This window comes from Antrostomus carolinensis, unplaced genomic scaffold (assembly GCF_000700745.2).
Source record: "Antrostomus carolinensis isolate BGI_N321 unplaced genomic scaffold, ASM70074v2 scaffold3702, whole genome shotgun sequence".
In the NCBI taxonomy this organism is placed as follows: domain Eukaryota; kingdom Metazoa; phylum Chordata; class Aves; order Caprimulgiformes; family Caprimulgidae; genus Antrostomus; species Antrostomus carolinensis.
This window is the reverse complement of record NW_010297416.1, coordinates 21,112-40,883: the sequence shown is the minus strand read 5'-3', so window position 1 is coordinate 40,883 and position 19,772 is coordinate 21,112. Positions and strand designations below refer to the sequence as shown.

Genomic DNA, 19,772 nt, shown 5'->3' with positions numbered 1-19,772 from the left:
AATTTTAGGTTTGTTTTTAAGGATATATAGAATACTAAGATTGCAAAACTTTTTCCTAATTGTATACTATAAGTACAATTCTGCAAGTGTTTATGCAGTCAGACGGGATTTGTTATTGCAAGCAGTACACTGGAAATCATTTGCTTCTGGGATTAATAGTTTATGACATGATGGGACATTTACAGGGTCTTATGAAATCACACTTTTTGTGGTCTTGTTAGCCAGAAAATAAAAAATAGGAGAAAATAAATTTCTAAAAAATATTATCATAGGCTTTTTTTTTTTTTTTTTTCATACAGTTAGTGATGTTTATTCCAGATAAATATAGATGACCATATAGGTTGAATGGTTTACATTGGGAACTTTTTCCTCTTTCTACGATTGGAAAGAAGTAAACTACCCTGAACACTTGTACAGGTAGTGGCAGATAACCTGTCCAATAAATGGTTAATTTAAAAATAAATGAGAATGAGAATTTGATCAGAAAATTCAGGAAGTCAAGTTCTTAACACCATAAGTATTCCATCAAATTACATGATTAGCTGTGATTGTTTTGTGAGGTGAAAAAAGTTCTGTCACTTCAGACTTTTATACCAGGAAATATATTTTAATTCTGTAAATAAAAACCCAAAACCAAACCAACATATTCTTTCCTATGTAATGACAATGTAATGGCAAGAAATGTGGCAACAACATGATTATCCTTTAAAGTGCTTTTTCTATTCTTTCATTCCCTTGTCTTTTCCTCATAATTTGTAATAGTTTCATGTTCCACTTTGCCATTTCTCTGAGAACTGGAGATCAAACTATGAGGTACTGAGGCAAAAAAGGAAAATCTTTCTTTTAATTTCTCTTTCTGTGTAAGAAAGTTACACTTAAAAAAAATTAGCAGGCCAGATCTACTCTTTATAGATTTTAAAATAAAACATTGTTAGTTTTAAGGCCTTTTTCAATAATATATATAATTGCTTTGATTGGATGTTAAAACAAGTATTTTTATGATGGGAGAAATAGTTTGTACCTGTTTTGTCTCTACTTAAAATCACATATACACCTCTATACAAAAGCACCCTATTTATAATTCACTACACAACTAAATGTTAAAAAATAATCTAAGAAGCTATGTCTTAATGTGATGATTATTCAGCTGAAGTATGACTGTATTTTGAAAAATGTTTATAATAACAAGATTTTGATTTTTTTAAAAAATAGATGAACATTGTTTATAGCTTGCTGATACTTATATCTTGTTCCCACTTGGAATGCATTTTTGGGGTTGAAAAAAAAATCTCTACTGTCTGCTTAATTGTACCCCAGAGGGAGTAGGGAATGTGTCAAGAGGTAAGAAAACACCAGCTTTAATAAGCATACAATGCAATTTAACAGTTCATAAAACAGTAAAATTTAATCCCAGGCTGAGAGATTTATTAAATCTCGCTCAGCAAAATGGTTTTGTGGGATGTGTTAGCAAGTGAGAATTAAGTGAAATGATTTCAGGGGCAATAGATTTTATTACCCAAGGAGGGGACGAGCGAGTTTTGTAAGCCATTTCCTCTTAATTTCATTCACTCATTATAATTGCTTTGAGTAGGAGAGCTTTCTGTGAGTAGTAGTAGTATGTTGGGTTTTTTGAATTTGTGTGTTACTACGTTTGTCAGGCATCATCTAGCTGAAATATCTTCTGTTGGTGGTCTTGTGCAGCAGGTCTTTTAATGATTGTTAAAGATTTTAAAATCTAGTACAACTTAAGCCTCTATCTGTCTGTAAAATAACATTAATCCTATGATTTTATTTTGTTTTGTAATTTTTGCATCTGTGCTTGTTTTTCTGTGCTCTTTAGCTTTCCTTTCTTCCTTGGTTTCTGTTACCCTCAATGGTTTTTGTCAGTCTTCTGTCAGTCATAGACTACAGAAATTATGTTCTTTCAGTCTCTTTTCTAATACCTCTGCCAGTTACAGGATTCCTAATTCTGCGTTATTCTTCCAGACAGTTGTTACATCTCTGTGAAATAATATGCTGATTTGTATCACTTGCTTATGTTCTACTTATATAAATGTTAACATACCATTCAATTTTCAAAAAAAAAAAAAAAAAAAAATTAAAAGTTAGTTTCTTCCAGTACTTTCATTCCTGTAGCCTTATTTGACAATCTCCTTGAAGACACTGCTCAGAGTCCAAGTGTGCCCATGCCTATCTTAATTAATGCTAGGCTAATATCCTTGTTACTATGGATTGCTGAAAGGACTTTTCTTCCATTATTGCTGCCTAGACTGTGTTCAAACTTTAATATGAGTTTCTATGGGGTGCATTTCCCATAGACAGATGGGATACCCAAGAGAATGTCTTAGTTCACTTGGCTAGATTTGTGATATTTTGGATTGATAAATGCTTTTTTGTTCCCTTTTTGCCTTCAAATCATTGTTAACCTGAGGTAGGTTAAGATAATGTCAAAGCATTTATTTGCTTTTATACTTTCCAATATAGCTGGAAATATTTAAGAAAACATAAGACATACCTGCACAGGTGTTTTGCTGTATTAGTTTGCTGTAGACTTTCTTTAAAACAGAGCTGGAATCTCTGTACATCTTATGTCTTGAGTCACATTCGTTAGACAGAACTGTTTCTTCACATGAAATGACATGGGGCAATTTACCTTTTACAGTTAATCCCTTGTCTAATTCTTCCTGAATGTCCAAAAGTACCTCTTCTGAATCTAGTTTACAATATGAAGTGTAAACTTTACTATTGAAATCTTTGTTTCATCAAGCCATATAGTCATAACTGCACAGAAAAAAAGGAAGTGGTTGTGAATTACACTTATTATTTATGTTTGAGTGAGGACAGGTATGATTACAATAACTTCATGGTTGTAAAATGAGTATGGCATGGCATGATTTACCCTTCTATCTCCTTTTCAAGGATACTGTTAAGATGTATGATTTTACTGCAATGCAAAACTGTATTTAAAAAAAATTAACTTCATCATATAGTGTGTAAAGGAATAGTAAAGAATAAAATTAAATCTATATTTACTTTGCTATTCAAATTTTTCTGCAATATATGTATAGAGAAAAAGATACTATATTCTTGTGCCTCTTTCAGATTTATGTGGTCCTAAACAGTTCTGTTACTGAAGGTACTTGTGATATTTCCTTTGGACTGTTCTTTAGGCTTCATTTGTCTTGATGTGTATTTTGTTATATGATTAAACATAAACTCTTTCATTCTTGTCTCTGTTCAATCTAAACTTCCGTCTGTTTCATCCTTGTGGTAAATTCAACTGGTTCTATCTTTTATTATGCATATGACTGGAATCTTGTAAAACGTGATTATTCTTTACTTTATTATTATAATAACTTATTATAGATAATTATATCATATATATATCTCAAACATAGAAAATAACATAAAATTATATGAACTGCGTTTCACACACTGACTGGAAGCAATGGAATATATGTCTATCCCATTAACAATAAATTGTAATTGCCACAAATAAAATAACAGTAGATAATATCCATGGAGTTTTGTAATTATCCTAGTACACTTTTTGAGAAATTGTTCTGAAAATGGGAAAATATTCCATATTACAGTGTTTAAAATAACACTGGACAGACCATGAATAGTTTGACATTTGATTTTCATTTTCCTATCCAACCATTCCTTGCTTAACATAAGATATGAGAAAGTTAAAAAAAAATACTCTCTTCAATATTAATCTGTTACTGGAAAATCACTTTGTAGTGCAATTTGAAACTACCTGTAGTTTGCAAGTAGCTGACCAAGTATACGTGGTGAATGAAGCTTAAAGTAGGATAATGTTAGCAGTATTGGCACCAAAGTATATAAGAATTCATGGAAAAAAGTTCTTAAGTTACCAATTATTCTTTTTTGTGGGTTAAAATCAGATTGTCTTAACATGATTCAAGATCTGGACCTTAAAATTTTCTGATCAGGCAATAGTAGAATCTATAATAAAAACACTACAGATTTTTATAAGTAAACCTTAGCTTATATTTATATGTACATTATAATAATTTCTGTAGTTCATATACAGTAATTTTAAAGGCAAATTTGTCATTTTCTGTCAAACAGGACAACTTTTAAGGAAGTAATAGACAGTGTTAGTAATGAAAGTTGTTCCGCACTGACTTTGAGTGTTGACAGGCTTTTCTTACATCTTTGTTCTTACCTATTTCTCCTGAGTTGTTTAGAAGAAAGGAAGTGGAGTCAGCTTCTATGACAAAATCTTCAAAAGAAAATAATAATAATGAAAAACACCTGCACAGAGGCCTATTTCTGTTCTCTGTGGTCGTAATGGAAATAATCTAAAAAATAAGACTAAAATGGGAAACAGTGAAAGGCAGGTGGTGGGGAGTTCAGTAGAACAAAAAAGGAAGTGTTTTGTTTTTTTATGTAATATACCGCTTATTCAAGGTTTTGTAATTAATAATTATATATTGTGTGTTAAACTATCAGTAAGAATAACTGAGAGAAAAACAAATAATTATCAAAGAAGACATGGTGCTTAGCAGGCTAAGGAGATTGAGTATGGGACATTTTTGAGGGCTCTGAAATTAGTAAGTATGCCATTGTAAATCCTTATTATGCAGTGCATCCTAAATAATGTTATTTCTTCATAAAATGTTATACTGGAGAGGGAGGAGATTTTACTAGGCTGTCTTGTTCATCGTACCGCAGGTATCCACTAGCTGCTTAGACTGTTAGATCAAAGAAAGAGATTTGCTGTTCTTACCCTTCTAATTGTGTTATGTCATCTCTGTCACTCATAAAGCTGACTAGAAATAGTCTGGATATATTAGGAGTTGAAAAAAACCCAAACCCTAACAACCTGGATTTACATCCAGTGTTCTATCCAAGTCATTACTGTTGCATAAGAAATCTATACAATTTATAAGGGCCAATGGAAAAGCCAGTCCTTCTGGAACTTGCCCTGCCTCATGTGCTCACATTCCTTTTGCAAATTGGAAAGTAATGTTCTCATTATGTTCAAAACTCTCACAAGGACAGGCACCATAAATACAAGCTCAGCAAGAGAATCTTGTTGCAGTATCAAATGAGCATGTTATGACTTTGTTAAATCAGTGACCATAGTCAATCTGAACTAGGTTTATTTCAGACTATACCATGGTCTGAGATGGCTCTGTAGCTAACAGAAATTCAGTCAGTAATAAGTAATATTATATGATGAAATAAGTTTCAGAATTCATTAAAGACTACATATGCATTTGAATGTCTAGAGACATTCAAAACCTGCCTGGATGTGTTCCTGAGTAATCTACTCAAGGTGATCCTGCTCTAGCAGGAGGGGTGGACCAGATGATCTCCAGAGGTCCCTTACAACCCCTGCCATTCTGTGATTCTGTAATTCCTTTTAACTTGTTCACACGTTTTCAAGGACTTTATTAATAAAGAAATTGAAATTGTTCTTTCACTTTTATGCGTTTATCTGGAAACTTTTGTCATGGTCACCTAGGAAACAAATGCAGATATAGATTTGTGAGCATTTGCATTCAGTTTTATTTCATTTTTCATGCAGCTAATGAAATCACACTTTAAAAGATTTTAAGCCTCATTTTAATTAATACACAAAAATTTTCAGAATAAGTTAATGACCATCAGACACTAGTCAAAATACTCTGAACATTTTAACTTTTAAATATAGTTGGACTTAACAAGGACAAAGTTTGACTGAATAGAGACAGGAAGGCAGAGATAATCTTGAAGAGAATAATGACCTGCATATGAAAAATATAAGCTATTCTGCTTAAAGTAGTAGTACTTATTCAGATAATATGCAGGTAAAGGTAGCATAAGAACTAAAAAATAAAAAAGTATATGCATACTTTACTAATAAATAGAAAAAGCTTGGCTCATGTGATACAGTATTTAAAGTGAACTGCACAGTGTCCTCCCTTGAAATTTTAATTTGCTTTTACAGGACATTACTTGAATGAATAAAGTAAAGTTCAAACACAAAATACAAATCACTGTAAACAATGTATATCATAATTGAGAGGAGGTTGTCTTTAATAATATCTTACACTTAAAATATAAGCATTTTGCAAAAGGTTAAACTGTCTAATCCTCATAAATATAATCCCTACATTGTTAGTGAGATAATTTAGTTAGCCACTAAACTTACTATTATTTTTTTTAACTGTTTTTTGTCCTCCTTCTTTGATTCTTTTTCTGTGGAAAAAGTTCCTCATAGTCACTGAAAAAAATTGACAGAGTATAGAGGAAAATTATGAGATCTTGTGTTTCACATATTTGTAAATACAAGAATCTTCTGATCTAGGGAAAATAATCTACTAATATTGCAAATAACTCATAATTGTCTGGAGTCCACACTGGATCAAATGCTAAAGAACAAAAAGTAAATTAAGCTTCTCTTTTTCATTGACTTATTTAATATGTCACTCAATGTAGAAAATTTCTTGTTTTTTTCAAGCACTTCAAAGAGCACCTTTTAAGTAGAGGACCATATTTCTTCACAGACTTTTATTAGTAATAAATTTAATTAACGGGAAAAACAATCACATTCATTGAATTTAACATTTAACTGAAAACCTGAGGGTTTTTTCCTGCTTTCAAGCTGGTTTTAATAATTTGTATTTGAGTAATTGAAAGTTCATCCAGATCATGCTTATGCAACAGTTCCTTTTAAAAAAAAAAAATTTGTAGATTTTAAAGGACTAAAAACTGTTATAATTAAAGCTGAAATATGATTTTTTTCTGTTTGAGAAGTGTACTATTTCTGATATAGATCATGAAGAAAGATAATTACTTTAGCAATCCTTAATCTTAAATTAATGTTAAACTAGATTGCACCATAAAAATCGTGTTTTCTAAAAACAAAGCAAATATTTTTGCAATTTAGAGATAATTTTGGAGCACTGAGATATGAACGAGAGAGGAGTGGTTTATTGGTACATGAGATCCTCATATAATTTGATGGAGGTAAATTGAAATGTCATGCAAAAACATTGCTGTGCAAATAAGCTGCACACACAGGTGATGATTCAATGTTCTTAAATGTGGACTCTGCAATTTGTTTTAATCCTTAATAGTTAATTAGGCACAAGTATTCCAAAAGCAGTTAGCACAGTTGTTGAGTCGGATATCAAACAGCATCAGTGAACTCTTATGTACTGTAAGTCTGAAGGTGGTTGTGAACACCATGATTCCTCTGGTTTTGTTAGGCTTGCTTGGATTTTATCTGTATATCAGTGTGAGCCCTTTCTCTCACTTTTTTTGGAGGGTCTTAAGATACAGACCTAGATCTCAGGTTGCAGCTTTATGCATAAACAGCTCATTTGGTTTCAGGATTTTAATTTGGTTCTTGTCTGACCTACCAGCCATGCTGAAGGTCAGTGAAAATCATCCCTTTTTTATGTCATAAGAAGGGCAGAAAAACTTGTCAGAGAAGCAGTTTGTCAGTTCCATTACATGGGGGAGATTTGTTCTTGGCTGAGACGCAGGCTATAGTGGGTTTCTTCTACATCAGCTTTGCCCATACAGGTTAGAAACCAGTAAAAGCCACTATTCTGCCAACCCTCTGCCCCAACTCCAAACCTCCAAAACTCAAACCATCTCTATTATACTAATTAACCAGGACAAGCAAGTGTGTGACAAAAATCACAGCATATATCCACCACAGCTTATCACGTGCCTTTGACGTCTTTGGGTGCAGTTGAGGATGGAAAAGAAAAAGATCACCTTTTACTCTAAGGAGGCATGGGGAGAAATAATAGACTCTTTCTCTGATAATAGCGAGGACTTTTTTTTTTTTTACATTCTTTATACTGAATCTAGCTCCACCAGAGCCCTTTCACAGTGAGATTAGAGTGCTTGCATGTTATTTGTTAGGTGGCATTTAGCAAGTAATTTAGCAAGAATCAAAAGTGATTGTACAGAAACGCATGTAAAAAATAGAGGCAAACACAACACCCTTAGTAAGACAGGAGGTAAGAGAAAGACAGAACAGTATTGAGAAGAAATGTGTGGTATCCAACTGAGTCTGGGATAAAAATCAAACACAGATTGGTACTTTCTCTCTATTTGAGATATATTGTGACTGAAATCACATCTCTGATTAAGCTATTACCCCTGAGTGTTAAAAGTTTTCTTGTTACTTGACAGAGTCAACTGAAAAACAGACTTGTGGTCAGAGACACCTATCACATAACTCAATCTTATTCTATATCAATTAGATGAAAAATTTTTGTAGCTTCTGTAGTTGTAGTATTTTTTTCTTTTCTAGTTGTGGAAATAGAAATGACTGTATAATTAGAAGTATTTTAGATGTTTTTGTCTGTATCAATTTATCATGAATATGAAGTAGGATTGCAAAACTAAAAAACTCTTCAGCCCATAGTTCAGAAACTGTACCAAAATATATTTGTCAAATGTAACTTAATTTTCAAAGGTTTATATAAATTAACTAAAGCAATAATAATCTCATTTTTCATTAGCATAATTTTATTGTTATGTGTGCTTGTGTGAATAGAAACAGTGTAGCAGATTTCTATCTGAAATGCAGAAACCATTGCTTCTGAAGTTTCTACATATTCTTCCTTCCATATTGTTAATCTTTGTTTAGATAAAGTAAAGAATCCTAAAAAAAAAGAAAAAATCCTCCCTGGTCCCCAAACAGTCACTTGCGGAAATCTGCAATACTTCCTGTACCACAAAGCATATTTCCCAAAGTTTGATTTAAGGAATAGAAAGTAGTATAGAAAAAGGGCAGCAAGATGCAAAGCTTAGCAAGCCTATTGAATGAGGGTGGAGAGCTAGGCCAACAGCTATCAATTCCTACTGCCTCTCAGAGAAAAGGTAAAGTGACCAACCAAGAGGAGTCCCATCTGAAAATTCAAGCATATACTTTACGTCTTTTCCTGAGTTCTGTGCTGTTTATTTCTCCTGCAGTAAAATCAATGATTGCACCCAGTGAGATGAGTGCAATATTGAATCACTAAACTAATATATTTTTGAGTATATGGTTCTAACCATCTTTATTCAGTAAAAACATTTAAGCCTACATTTAACTTTAATTTTCCTACACAAGCTGGATTGTGGAACCTCATCCTATGTAATGAAGGGATTTATCTTGGAGCATCTAAAAATCAAACCGGGCACTCAACTTCTAGCCAGTGATTAATTTATGTTGTGTGCATTTAGAAGTATATTCTGATTTAGATTTATTTCCAGTGAAGCAATATTCATCAGTCAAACATTAAGAATATTACCAGAATTTGAATGACTTCTAAAACTGCAATGGCTTTTTTAATGTTTCCACTGGAGTTGACTGTCTTGTCACCCTACAGATTTCCAGCTCAGTGGCTCATAGAGTTTGACAAAAAGCCATGTTGCTCTGCATCTGGAATAATGTCCATTTGATTCCTACAGATGAGTTTTATTGGTTCCATGTCCAAATTTATATCTAATTCATCAGTTAATGCTGTTTTTGAACTTCTGGTTGCTTCTTAATGAGCTGGTTTTGCTAAAGTTTCACAGTAATTTCCATTTTTCTTTATTGGTGTAAGGACTACAGTTTTAGAAGAAAAGCTGATTAAAGAAAGAAGTTAGCATTTCTGAGCCAGATTAATATGTTGTATTTATTGTATAGTTTATTTCAAAACCTCTTGTCTAGACTCCAACTACTGCCAAGTACTGTTTCTAGAATATTAAGCTTTGTATGATGCTTACTCAGCATGTCATTTCAACTTTTTGGTGCTTAGCTGCCTCCTTGTCAAATATCAGCTTGCCTTGAAAAGCACTTTAATGCCTTGAAGATAATGAACAATTTGGCAGCAAAAATATTTTCTGACTGATTTGGAACCCCTGCATGAACCACTTGGTGTCTGAGATCATTGAAACCTATTATACTGCCTATTTTAAAATTAGGATTTATTTCTGTTTGGATTTTGAGATCTCTCCTTGGGAGAGCCATTTAAATGTAAACGTATATTTTCCCCTTTAACAGTAGGTTATGGGCTATAATGGTAGAGCATTTTTGCATTTTTATGTTTAGTTTTATTGTAAAGAGCCTTGGGATGCATTTGCATGAAAGGCACTATATGAGCTCATTTTGTATTGCATTGTATTATATTGTGACAAGTGCAATAATCTCCAGGTTTCCTATCCATTAAAGAACTAATTTCACAGCTCACTAATTATGTGAATGAGAAAGGGAAATAGGTCCTTTTTCTCTAAGGTATGCTGAGCAGATGGTATAGCATTCATTTCCACCAGCTGAATCTAAGGTCCTCTCTTGCTTTTGGTTCTAAGGCTTGCCTCCGTTTATCAAAGAGAACAGGAGAGAGATGTCAGTTTCTTGTACAGCATGACAGTGTGAATTGGGAGGCTGTCTCTGTCCTTTGCTAATATAACATTAGTTAGCATATACCAGGTCTAAACAGCCTATTTATTTAGGATGGGACATGAAAACCGTTAAAATGGATGTGTATTTTAATGTGATTCTAATTTGCCTCTGATTTATAGAAGATGCTGGTTAGATCTATCCTAGGGATTTAAACTAATACGCATTAAAAATTATTAATGAATCAGTTTAGTACCTTTGGGACTGTATATAGTCTGTAATTTCAAACAAGAAAAAATATTATTTCCTTAGCCTTTGTGCTTTTCCTCATAGGTAAGGTTTTGCTACTTCACTTTTCTTTTTTTCTTTCACTTCACTCATAGAAATAACCAGCTTGAATCAATCATGCATACAACAATTTAAATAGCCCCCTTATGCACTGCTTTTCAAAAGTAACATAAGTCATCAGAGATACCTGTTCTCCTATGATCCTAAAAAGTTGGTATGTGGGCCTTTATTCAGCATTAAAAAGAGAAATGTTGACTGACAGATCTCATGTAGGACTTGGCAATAAGGCTGCATTTTACAGTGCTATACAAGCAATCAGACAATTTTCTTCCTTTAACACAATAAGTAGTGCTAATTTTTTGTATCCTTCCCTCACTGCTGGGCTGTCGCATGCTTTTGTTTTGTGTTCATGTTTCTGATTTCATTCTAATTTCAGACGGATGCAGCACTAATGTATGATGCAGTTCATGTGGTGTCAGTGGCTGTCCAGCAGTTCCCACAGATGACTGTCAGCTCACTACAGTGTAATCGCCACAAACCTTGGCGCTTTGGGACCCGCTTTATGAGTCTCATTAAAGAGGTAAGTCACTAATAAAATGTTTTGCTTCGTTACTTTCCTTTCTCCCAACTCCCATTTTCTTTTTTTCCCACTCTTCCTGAATTCTGCCTTTTTTCTTTCACTAGATGGGAATCCCTCAGTTTGCTCTGTATAACGAATTTAGCAGACAAGCCAGCATTTTTATTTGAAATCGGATTTTCCTGAGGTCTTACTTGGAACAAAGAAACATAAAAGGGTGAAATAACCGCATTCTAAATAAAACTTTTGTCTGTACATAACTGGGAGGGAGGAGTGTGTGTGGAACATTTGTGACATAAAAACCCAAACCCCTGAAACACCAAACCATAGACTAGCTATGAAAAATTCAGCAACTAAATACTAGCATAATTTCAAAGCGACCGAGAATGAAGTTTACTCCCTGGTTTTAATTTTCAGGATTTGTTGTTTTTGTTATGGTTTTGTTGTGGGGTTTTTTGTGGTTTTTTGTTTTTGTTTTTGGTTTTTTTTGTTGTTTTTTTTTTTGCTATGCCAAATTAATATATGTGGCCTTGGTCTCCTAGTATGCTGTTTAGATACTGGTTTAGCAATTTAAAGCAAAACTAGGAGATTTAATGTGCTAAAGGTGAACACTGCAGAGTATTCACTGGAACAGGTTGCCCAGAGAAGCGGTGGATGCCCGTCCCTGGAAGTATTTAAGGCCAGGCTGGATGAGGCTTTGAGCATCCTGGTCTAGTGGAAGGTGTCCCTGCTCATGGCAGGGGGGTTGGAACTAAATGATCATTAAGGTCCCTTCCAACCCAAGCCATTCTATGATTCTATGAATCTATTTGAGTCTCTTGTACTGTAAGTAACTCCTAATACAAGATTTCTCATTCTAGATATGCAAAATACTATGATAACAAGAACTATTTACAATGACATATAATACTGTTTTTAATATTGGTTCCTTTTAGGATGAAAACTTTGTTTTCCACATTCCCTCCTCTACTTCAGCATAGTTTTAGAACTAGGTAGACTTTACATTATACAAAAATGAGGATATTGTCCTTTATTAAAAGTAAGGAATCAGCTCTGGAAGACTGCCTTGTTGACTTCAGTTTTTGCTGTCTCAGTGAGGTTTCAGGCGATTTGGCATCTTGCAAAAGTAAGCCTTTATTTCAGTGAAATTTCCTGACAGAAAAATGAAATCCAGCATTAATGAAAGAGATTGAGTTGGGCACGTAGGGAAGCATGAATGATGGAGGAATGAAAACAAAGCAGCCTTTTATATAATTTAGTAGAAGAATCTATTGGCTAACATGGAAAGTTGTTTAAAAAATTGTCTGTGAGGACGGAATAAAGGTTGATTTAATTAGCAAAAAGTGACTATGAAATATTTTTAAAAGAGACAGCCATAAGGTAAATTGTTTAGATAGAGTAATAATTAATGTTCCCATTTTTGCAGAAGTAAAATTTGTTATTTTGGGGCAAAAAAGAAATGACTATTTATTTCTATAAATTGTTTTTTCTTTCTTCATAGGCCCACTGGGAAGGCCTCACAGGCAGGATAACTTTCAACAAAACCAATGGCTTAAGGACAGATTTTGATTTAGATGTTATCAGCCTCAAGGAAGAAGGTCTTGAAAAGGTGTGTATGATGTTTACCTACAAAGTGATGGGAATAAAAACAAAAACACACCCCCTAAAAACGGTAGCATTTTCAAGAACATTTCCTGAGTTATGTGAAAAAATATACCTGTTCTCAACTTGATATCTGGTTTCAAAATCTTCTAGTAAAAGTTGTTATCTTGATGTCTGACAGATAGTGGTCTCTTACCTGTGTGCTTCTAGCTACATTCTTAGATTTGAGAGGACTGGGGAACAGTGAAGAGCTGGTCCTGGAGTCATGCATTAATATACTCTGTCTTCAAACTATAGAGTTTATTTTAGCTGTGATTCCAATCCTATTCCTTATCCTTATGTGTGAAACTGTGGGCATGTGTATTTGTATTTTCTTTACATCTTATTAATTCATGAAGAATCACCTCAAACAGAATGAAACAAAATAGCTTCATTTTGGTAATTTTATGCGTTTTAAGACTTTGATTCTTTTCTTGGAATACAAAGCTTCTATCTGTAATTGGCACTAAAAAATTAAGAATAAGTAGCCTGACAGGTTTGTCTGTCTTCTGATATGATTTTTTCTTCTACAGAGATGGAGTGAAAGACCAAAGGATTGAGAAATGCCTTTTCTTTGTAGCCCAATATTGTCTATATTTGAACTAAAGGCCTTGGGGAGCACGTACAGACATTTGGCCTACCTACACCATGATGATCTAAAATGGGATCATCTTTCCTCTCTTCTCCTGCCATGGAGAGACAAAAAAGGAAGCTACAAAAAAGCATATCAATTTAGCTCTCAATTGACAATATATTAGGAAATATGTAGCCCACTGAAAATATATGAATAAACCAAAATCTCTACGAAGACTAGAAATACAGGAAGAAAATAAAATACAACAGGAAATATGGTACCTTAAAACACATAATACAGAAAAGGAAGTTGGGAAAGAGCAGTAATGAAAGATATGTAAGAGACAACAACAGAAATAGTTTTAAAAGGATATGGAACCAGCATGTCCTTGAGATATGCACAGAGAAGTTCACAGAAAAGGAAGATATTTTTACTGCCTTCATGGGTCATTTTGCCCATGCAATAAAGGCATGTGATAACACGTTTTTCACCAAAATGTGCTGACAGTCTTTGGAAAGAACAGTATGAATTAGTTATCAGAAAAGTTTAGGAGTCAGGAAATTGTTAGCAAAGAATGAGGAATGCTACACAGATTCAAAGATACCTGTGAGCAAAACCAGAGCAGTTTCTGTATAGTGTAGCAATATGAGATTAGGAAAAAAAAAAATATTAAGGTGTACGCACATTAGATTGCATTGCTTAATAAATATTTGGAAGGTATAGGGTATTTTACTGAGAGAGAATAAAATAAAAGCTGAGAAATAAATTATTTTCTTTGAAGAAAACTTGATTGTTCTGAAAGAATACGAACCCTGTTCTTGAATCCAGGCTGAATCATTAAACTTTACAGCAGGAAAATTCCTAGTAGAGAGAGTACATTTTAGCCAGTCCTTTTATTTAAAAGAGCTGTCTCAAAGGGGGTTTTTTCCCAAAAGACTGTTTTTTTCTTAAAGCTATGATGAATCCCTCTCCCTTCTCTCCATCCCTTACCTCCCTTCCTTCACATGTGCACTTCGTCTCTCTACATCACACTCCGTCCCTCTTTCTGCTATTCTCTTCTTCTCTCCCTTCCCTCTTTCCTACCTTTCCTTTTCCTCTCTCTCTCCCTTCCCCCCCTCCTGTCCATTTCATAGAATCATAGAATGATTAGGGTTGGAAAGGACATTTAAAGGTCATCTAGTTCCAACCCCCCTGCCATCAGCAGGGACACCTTCCACTAGACCAGGTTGCTCAAAGCCTCACCCAGCCTGGCCTTGAACACTTACAGGGACGGAGCATCCACAGCTTCCTTGGGCAACCTGTTCCAGTGTCTGACCACCCTCACAGGAAAAAATTTCTTCCTAATATCTAATCTAAACCTACCCTCTTCCAGTTTGAAGCCATCACCCCTTTTTCTGTCACTACCTGCCCTTGTAAAAAGCTTTCTTGTAGGCCCCCTTCAGGTACTGGAAGGCCACTACAAGGTCTCCCTGAACCCTTCTCTTTTCCAGGCTGAACCACCCCAACTCTCTCAGCATCTCCTCACAGGAGAGGTGCTCCATCCCTCTTATCATCCTTGTGGTCTCCTCTGGACTCATTCTAACAGGTCCATGTATTTCTTGTGTTGGAGGCTCCAGAACTGGGCACAGCACTCCAGGTAGGGCCTCATGAGAATGGAGTAGAGGGGTAGAATCTCTTCCCTCAACCTGCTGGTCACGCTTCTCTTGATGCAGTCCAGGATAGGGTTGGCCTTCTTTGCTGTGAGTGAGCATTGCTGGCTCATGTTGAGCTTCTTATCCATCACCACCCCCAAGCCCTACTCATCAGAGCTGGTCTTAGGCCACTCAACATCCAGCCTGTATTTATTTTTGGGATTGCTCCAACCCAGGTGCAGGGCCTTGCATTTGGCCTTGTTGAACTTCATGAGGTTTGCACAGGCCCACCTTTCAAGCCTGCTGAGGTCCCTCTAGATGGCGTCCCACCCCTCCAGCGTATCAACCACACCACACAGCTTGGTATCGTTGGCAAACTTGCTGAGGATGCACTCAATCCCAATGTCCATGTCTCCGACAAAGATGTTAAACAACACTAACCGCAATACCGACCCCTGAGAGACACAACTAGTCACTGGTCTCCACGTGGATATCTAGCTGTTGACCACAACACTTTGAGTGTGCCAGCCAATTCCTTATCCAGTGAGTGGTCCATCCATCAAACCCACGTGTCTCCAACTTAGAGACAAGGATGTCATGTGGGACAGTGTTGAACGCCTTACACAAGTCCAGGTAGATGACATTAGTTGCTTTAACCTTTTTCACCATAGCTGTAACCCCATCATAAGAGGTCACCAGATTGGTCAGGCACAATTTGCCCTTAGTGAAGCCTGCTGGTTGTCACCAGTCATTTCCTCATTTTCCATGTGCCTTAGCATAGTTTCTAGGAGGTTTTGATCCATGATCTTGCCTGGCACGGAGGTGACACTGACTGGCCTTTAGTTCCTTGGATCTTCCTTATTTCCCTTTTTAAAAATGGGGGTTATTTCAGTTTCCATCTAATCATTGTCCACTTCTCTCTTTTCATCTCTTTGCTCTTTCTGTCTCTCTCTATTTTCTTCTTTCTTCAGGAGCCTTTCCCCATCTTTGTCCTTTTCTTGTATGTTCCCAAAGGTCTTCCTAAACCACCATCTTGTCAAGCTTCTCTGTTTTGCTTTATTTATTTATTTCTTTATTCATTCATCCATTGTATTGGGTCTGACTGAGATGGAGTTAATTTTCCCCATTGCAGCCCTCATATTGCTGTGCTTTTTATTGGTAGCTAGAAAGGTGTTGGTAACACACCATTGTTTTGGTTACTTATGAGCAGTGCTTGCATAGCATCAAGGCTATTTCTCCAGCTTTTCCCCCCTCAACAGTAGGCTGCGGGTGGACAAGATCTTGGGAGGGCACATATCCAGGACAGCTGACCCAAACTGACCAAAGAGATATTACATGCCATATGATATCTGCTCAGCAATAAATGCTAAGAGAAAGGAGGAGAAAGGGTAGGCTTTTGTCATTTATGACATCTGTCTTCTAGAGCAACTTCCATGTGTACAGTAGCCCTGCTTCCCAGGAAGTGGCCAAATATCACCTGCTGGTGGGAAGTAGAATGTAAACCTTTTGTTTTCCTCGGTTTCTGCACTTGGCCTTTGCTTTTGTTTTGTTAAACTACCTTTCTCTTTACTTGAAGAGGGGAGTGATAGAGAAGATTGGTGAACAGCTGGCATCCAGCCAAGGTTAACCTACTGCAATCTCTTTTGATGCCTAATGTGGGACATGAGGAATTTGAGATAAGGATAGTAATTAGGAGAGGTAACAGGCAAAACATGGACTGAACAATGTTAGAGAGCAGAATGATCATGGGGAATTTCTGTTGTAATTGTGGTGAAGGGACAAAGGATGGATTGTGTGTAAATTGTACACTTCTGTTAGCTGTTGTAATTATGTTGTTTTGATTTTGGTGCAGAGAATTATTTTTTGTTGATGTGAGTGAAGTTTTGAAGATTGTGTAATGAATGTGGATTTCAATTATAATTCTTAAATATGTGTTTCACAGAAGTGAGGGGTGAAATGTACTGGGTTTACATGGCAAAGTTCTGGTAGTAGGGGGGCTACAAAGGTGAGAAGCTGCCAGATGGACCCACGGCTGGCCAAGGCTGAGCCCATCAGTGATGGTGGTAGCAGCTCTGTGATAACATATTTAAGAAGGGGGAAAAAAAGGTTGCTGCACAACAGCAATTGCAGCCAGAGAGAGGAGTGAGAAGATGTGAGAGAAACAACTCCACAGACACCAACGTCAGTGAAGAAGGAGGGGGAAGAGGTGCTCCAGGCGCCAGAACAGAGTCCCCTGCAGCCCATGGTGAAGACCATGATGAGGCAAGCTGTCCCCCTGCAGCCCATGGAGGTCCATGGTGGAGCAGATGTCCACCTGAAGCCCATGGAGAACCCCACGCCAGAGCAGGTGGATGCCCGAAGGAGGCTGTGAAACCATGGTAAGCCCACGCTGGAGCAGGTTTGCTGGCAGGACTTGTAACCCCGTGGAGGATCCATGCTGGAGCAGTCTGTTCCTGAAGGACTGCACCTTGTGGAAGGGACCCACATTGGAGAAATTTGTGAAGAACTGCAGCTTGTGGGAAGTACTCACATTGGAGAAGTTTGTGAAATACTGTCTCCTGTGGGAGGGGCTTCACACTGGAGCAGATGAAGAATGTGAGGAGTCCTACACATGCAGCTGAAGGAGTAGCAGAGACAACATGCGATGGATGATCTGACCCCAACCTCCATTCCTCATCCTCCTGTGCTGCTAGCGGGGAGAAGGTAAAGAAAATAGGAGGTAAAGTTTAACCCGGGGAGAAGGTAGAGAAAATAGGAGGTAAAGTTTAGCCCAGGAAGAAGGGTGCAGTGGGGGGAAAGATGCTTTAAGATTTGGGTTTATTTCTCATTATCGTCCTCTGATTTTGATTGGTAATAACTTAAACTAATTTCCTCAAGCTGAGTCTGTTTTGCCTGTGATGGTAATTGGTGAGTGATCTCTCTCTGTTCTTATCTCGACCCATGAGTCTTTTGTTACATTTTCTCGCCACTGTTCAGCTGAGGAGGGGGAGAGAGAGAGGGGATTTGGTGGGTACCTGGGATCCAGCCAGGGTCAACCCATCACATTCATTCATTTATTTTGTGGATGACAAAAGATGGGGAGATGGGAATTATATGTGTCATATTATCTATGTCATGTTTCCATACTGTTATGTTAACTATTATTTCATCTAACTTCTTTCCAAATATGAGGATTGATTTCTTATGTGAAGGACAGCAGTTCAACAATTTCAGCTGTAATCCATAATGCTTTTGTGACAAAATGGGACCTCTTGAGGAGAAAAATGTTTATGATGGGAGAGAAAAAATTATTGTGAAGTATTTCTAGAAGACCTATTTTTTGTTGTTTTTTTAAAAAAAATTCTAGATAAATTGTCTGGTTAGTATAATGGGAAATTACCTAAGTAATATATTTTAAGTGCAATAACTGCTGAAGTCAGTGACAACAGAAAAATTGTTCATTGATTTAAAAAAGATGCCATGTACAATCTCAGATTTTACCTAAGATATCTTTCCCTGAAACTCTTGAATGAGAGGTGATAATCAAGAATCAATCAATAAGAAGTATGAATTTCCAAATAAAATTCATGTCTGACAAAAATGATGGCTTCTTGTAAGATGAAAATGACTAAATTAATAGATTATTGGAGTGCTGCTAATGTAACGTACAAAAAATTTGCTGACAGTCAGTCTGGACACACTGAAACTATGGTTAAGCACAGTGAAAATCCCAAACTGTGGCAGTCCATTATAATAAGCAAATTATCATTTAAATTGTGATCAATCAGTATTTACACTGAAGCTGCATCATGAGGAAAATTATTTTATACTTCAGGGAGATAACAAATACCTGAATTTAATACTACTATTGATATGAAAATTTGTCACTTAAGAAGAATCACATATCTTGAATATAAATGTTAACAACTGGCTTGAAACCTTGCTCAGGAACCTACACACACGATGAATGGAAATGACACAAAATGAGTTGTAATTCATTGTGGTAGGTTGACCCTGGCTAGAGGCTAAATGCCCACCAAAGCCCACTCTATCACTCCCCCTTCTCAACTGGGAAGGGGGAGAAAAATATAATGAAAAGCTTGTGGGTGGAGATGAGGACAGAGAGAGGTCACTCACCAATTACTGGCACGGGCAAAACAGACTCGACTTGGGGGAAAAAACAAATTTAATTTATTATCAATCAAAATCAGAAGATAATGAGAAATAAAACCAAAACTTAAGAATTAAGAAGTAATCCTTCCCCCGCACCAGCGTGGGGTCCCTCTCACGGGAGACAGTCCTCCACAAACTTCTCCAACGTGAGTCCTTCCCATGACTGACAGCTCTTCACGAACTGCTCTAGCCTGCATCCATTCCATGGTGTGCAGTCCTTCAGGAAGGGACTGCTCCAGCGTGGGTGCCCCCATGGGTTCACAAGTCCTGCCACTAAACCTGCTCCGGTGTGGGCATAGGCTCCTCTCTCCATGGGTCACAACTCCTGACAGGAACTTGCTCCAGCGCGGGCTTCCCATGGTTTCACAGCCTCCTTCAGCATCCACCCGCTCTGGCATGGGGTCCTCCATGGGCTACAAGTGGACATCTGCTCCACCATGGACCTCCATGGGCTGCAGGGGGACAGCCTGCCTCACCATGGTCTTCACCAAAAGTTGCAGGGGAATCTCTGCTCCGGCGCCTGGAGCACCTCCTCCCCCTCCTTCTTCACTGACCTTGGTGTCT

At 36.6% G+C, this 19,772-nt stretch overlaps 1 protein-coding gene across 1 annotated transcript in view; it reads left to right on the top strand.

The window, feature by feature from the left end:
• Window positions 1-11,069: 11,069 nt before the first annotated feature.
• The window catches only part of LOC104520413 (glutamate receptor ionotropic, kainate 2-like), a gene marked incomplete at both ends in the record, with an annotated part of 27,342 nt that continues 18,639 nt past the window's right edge, over window positions 11,070-19,772 (top strand). Inside the window, 2 exon segments of the mRNA XM_010162098.1 lie at window positions 11,070-11,213; window positions 12,712-12,819. Of these exon segments, the coding sequence (XP_010160400.1) occupies window positions 11,070-11,213; window positions 12,712-12,819 (252 nt within the window).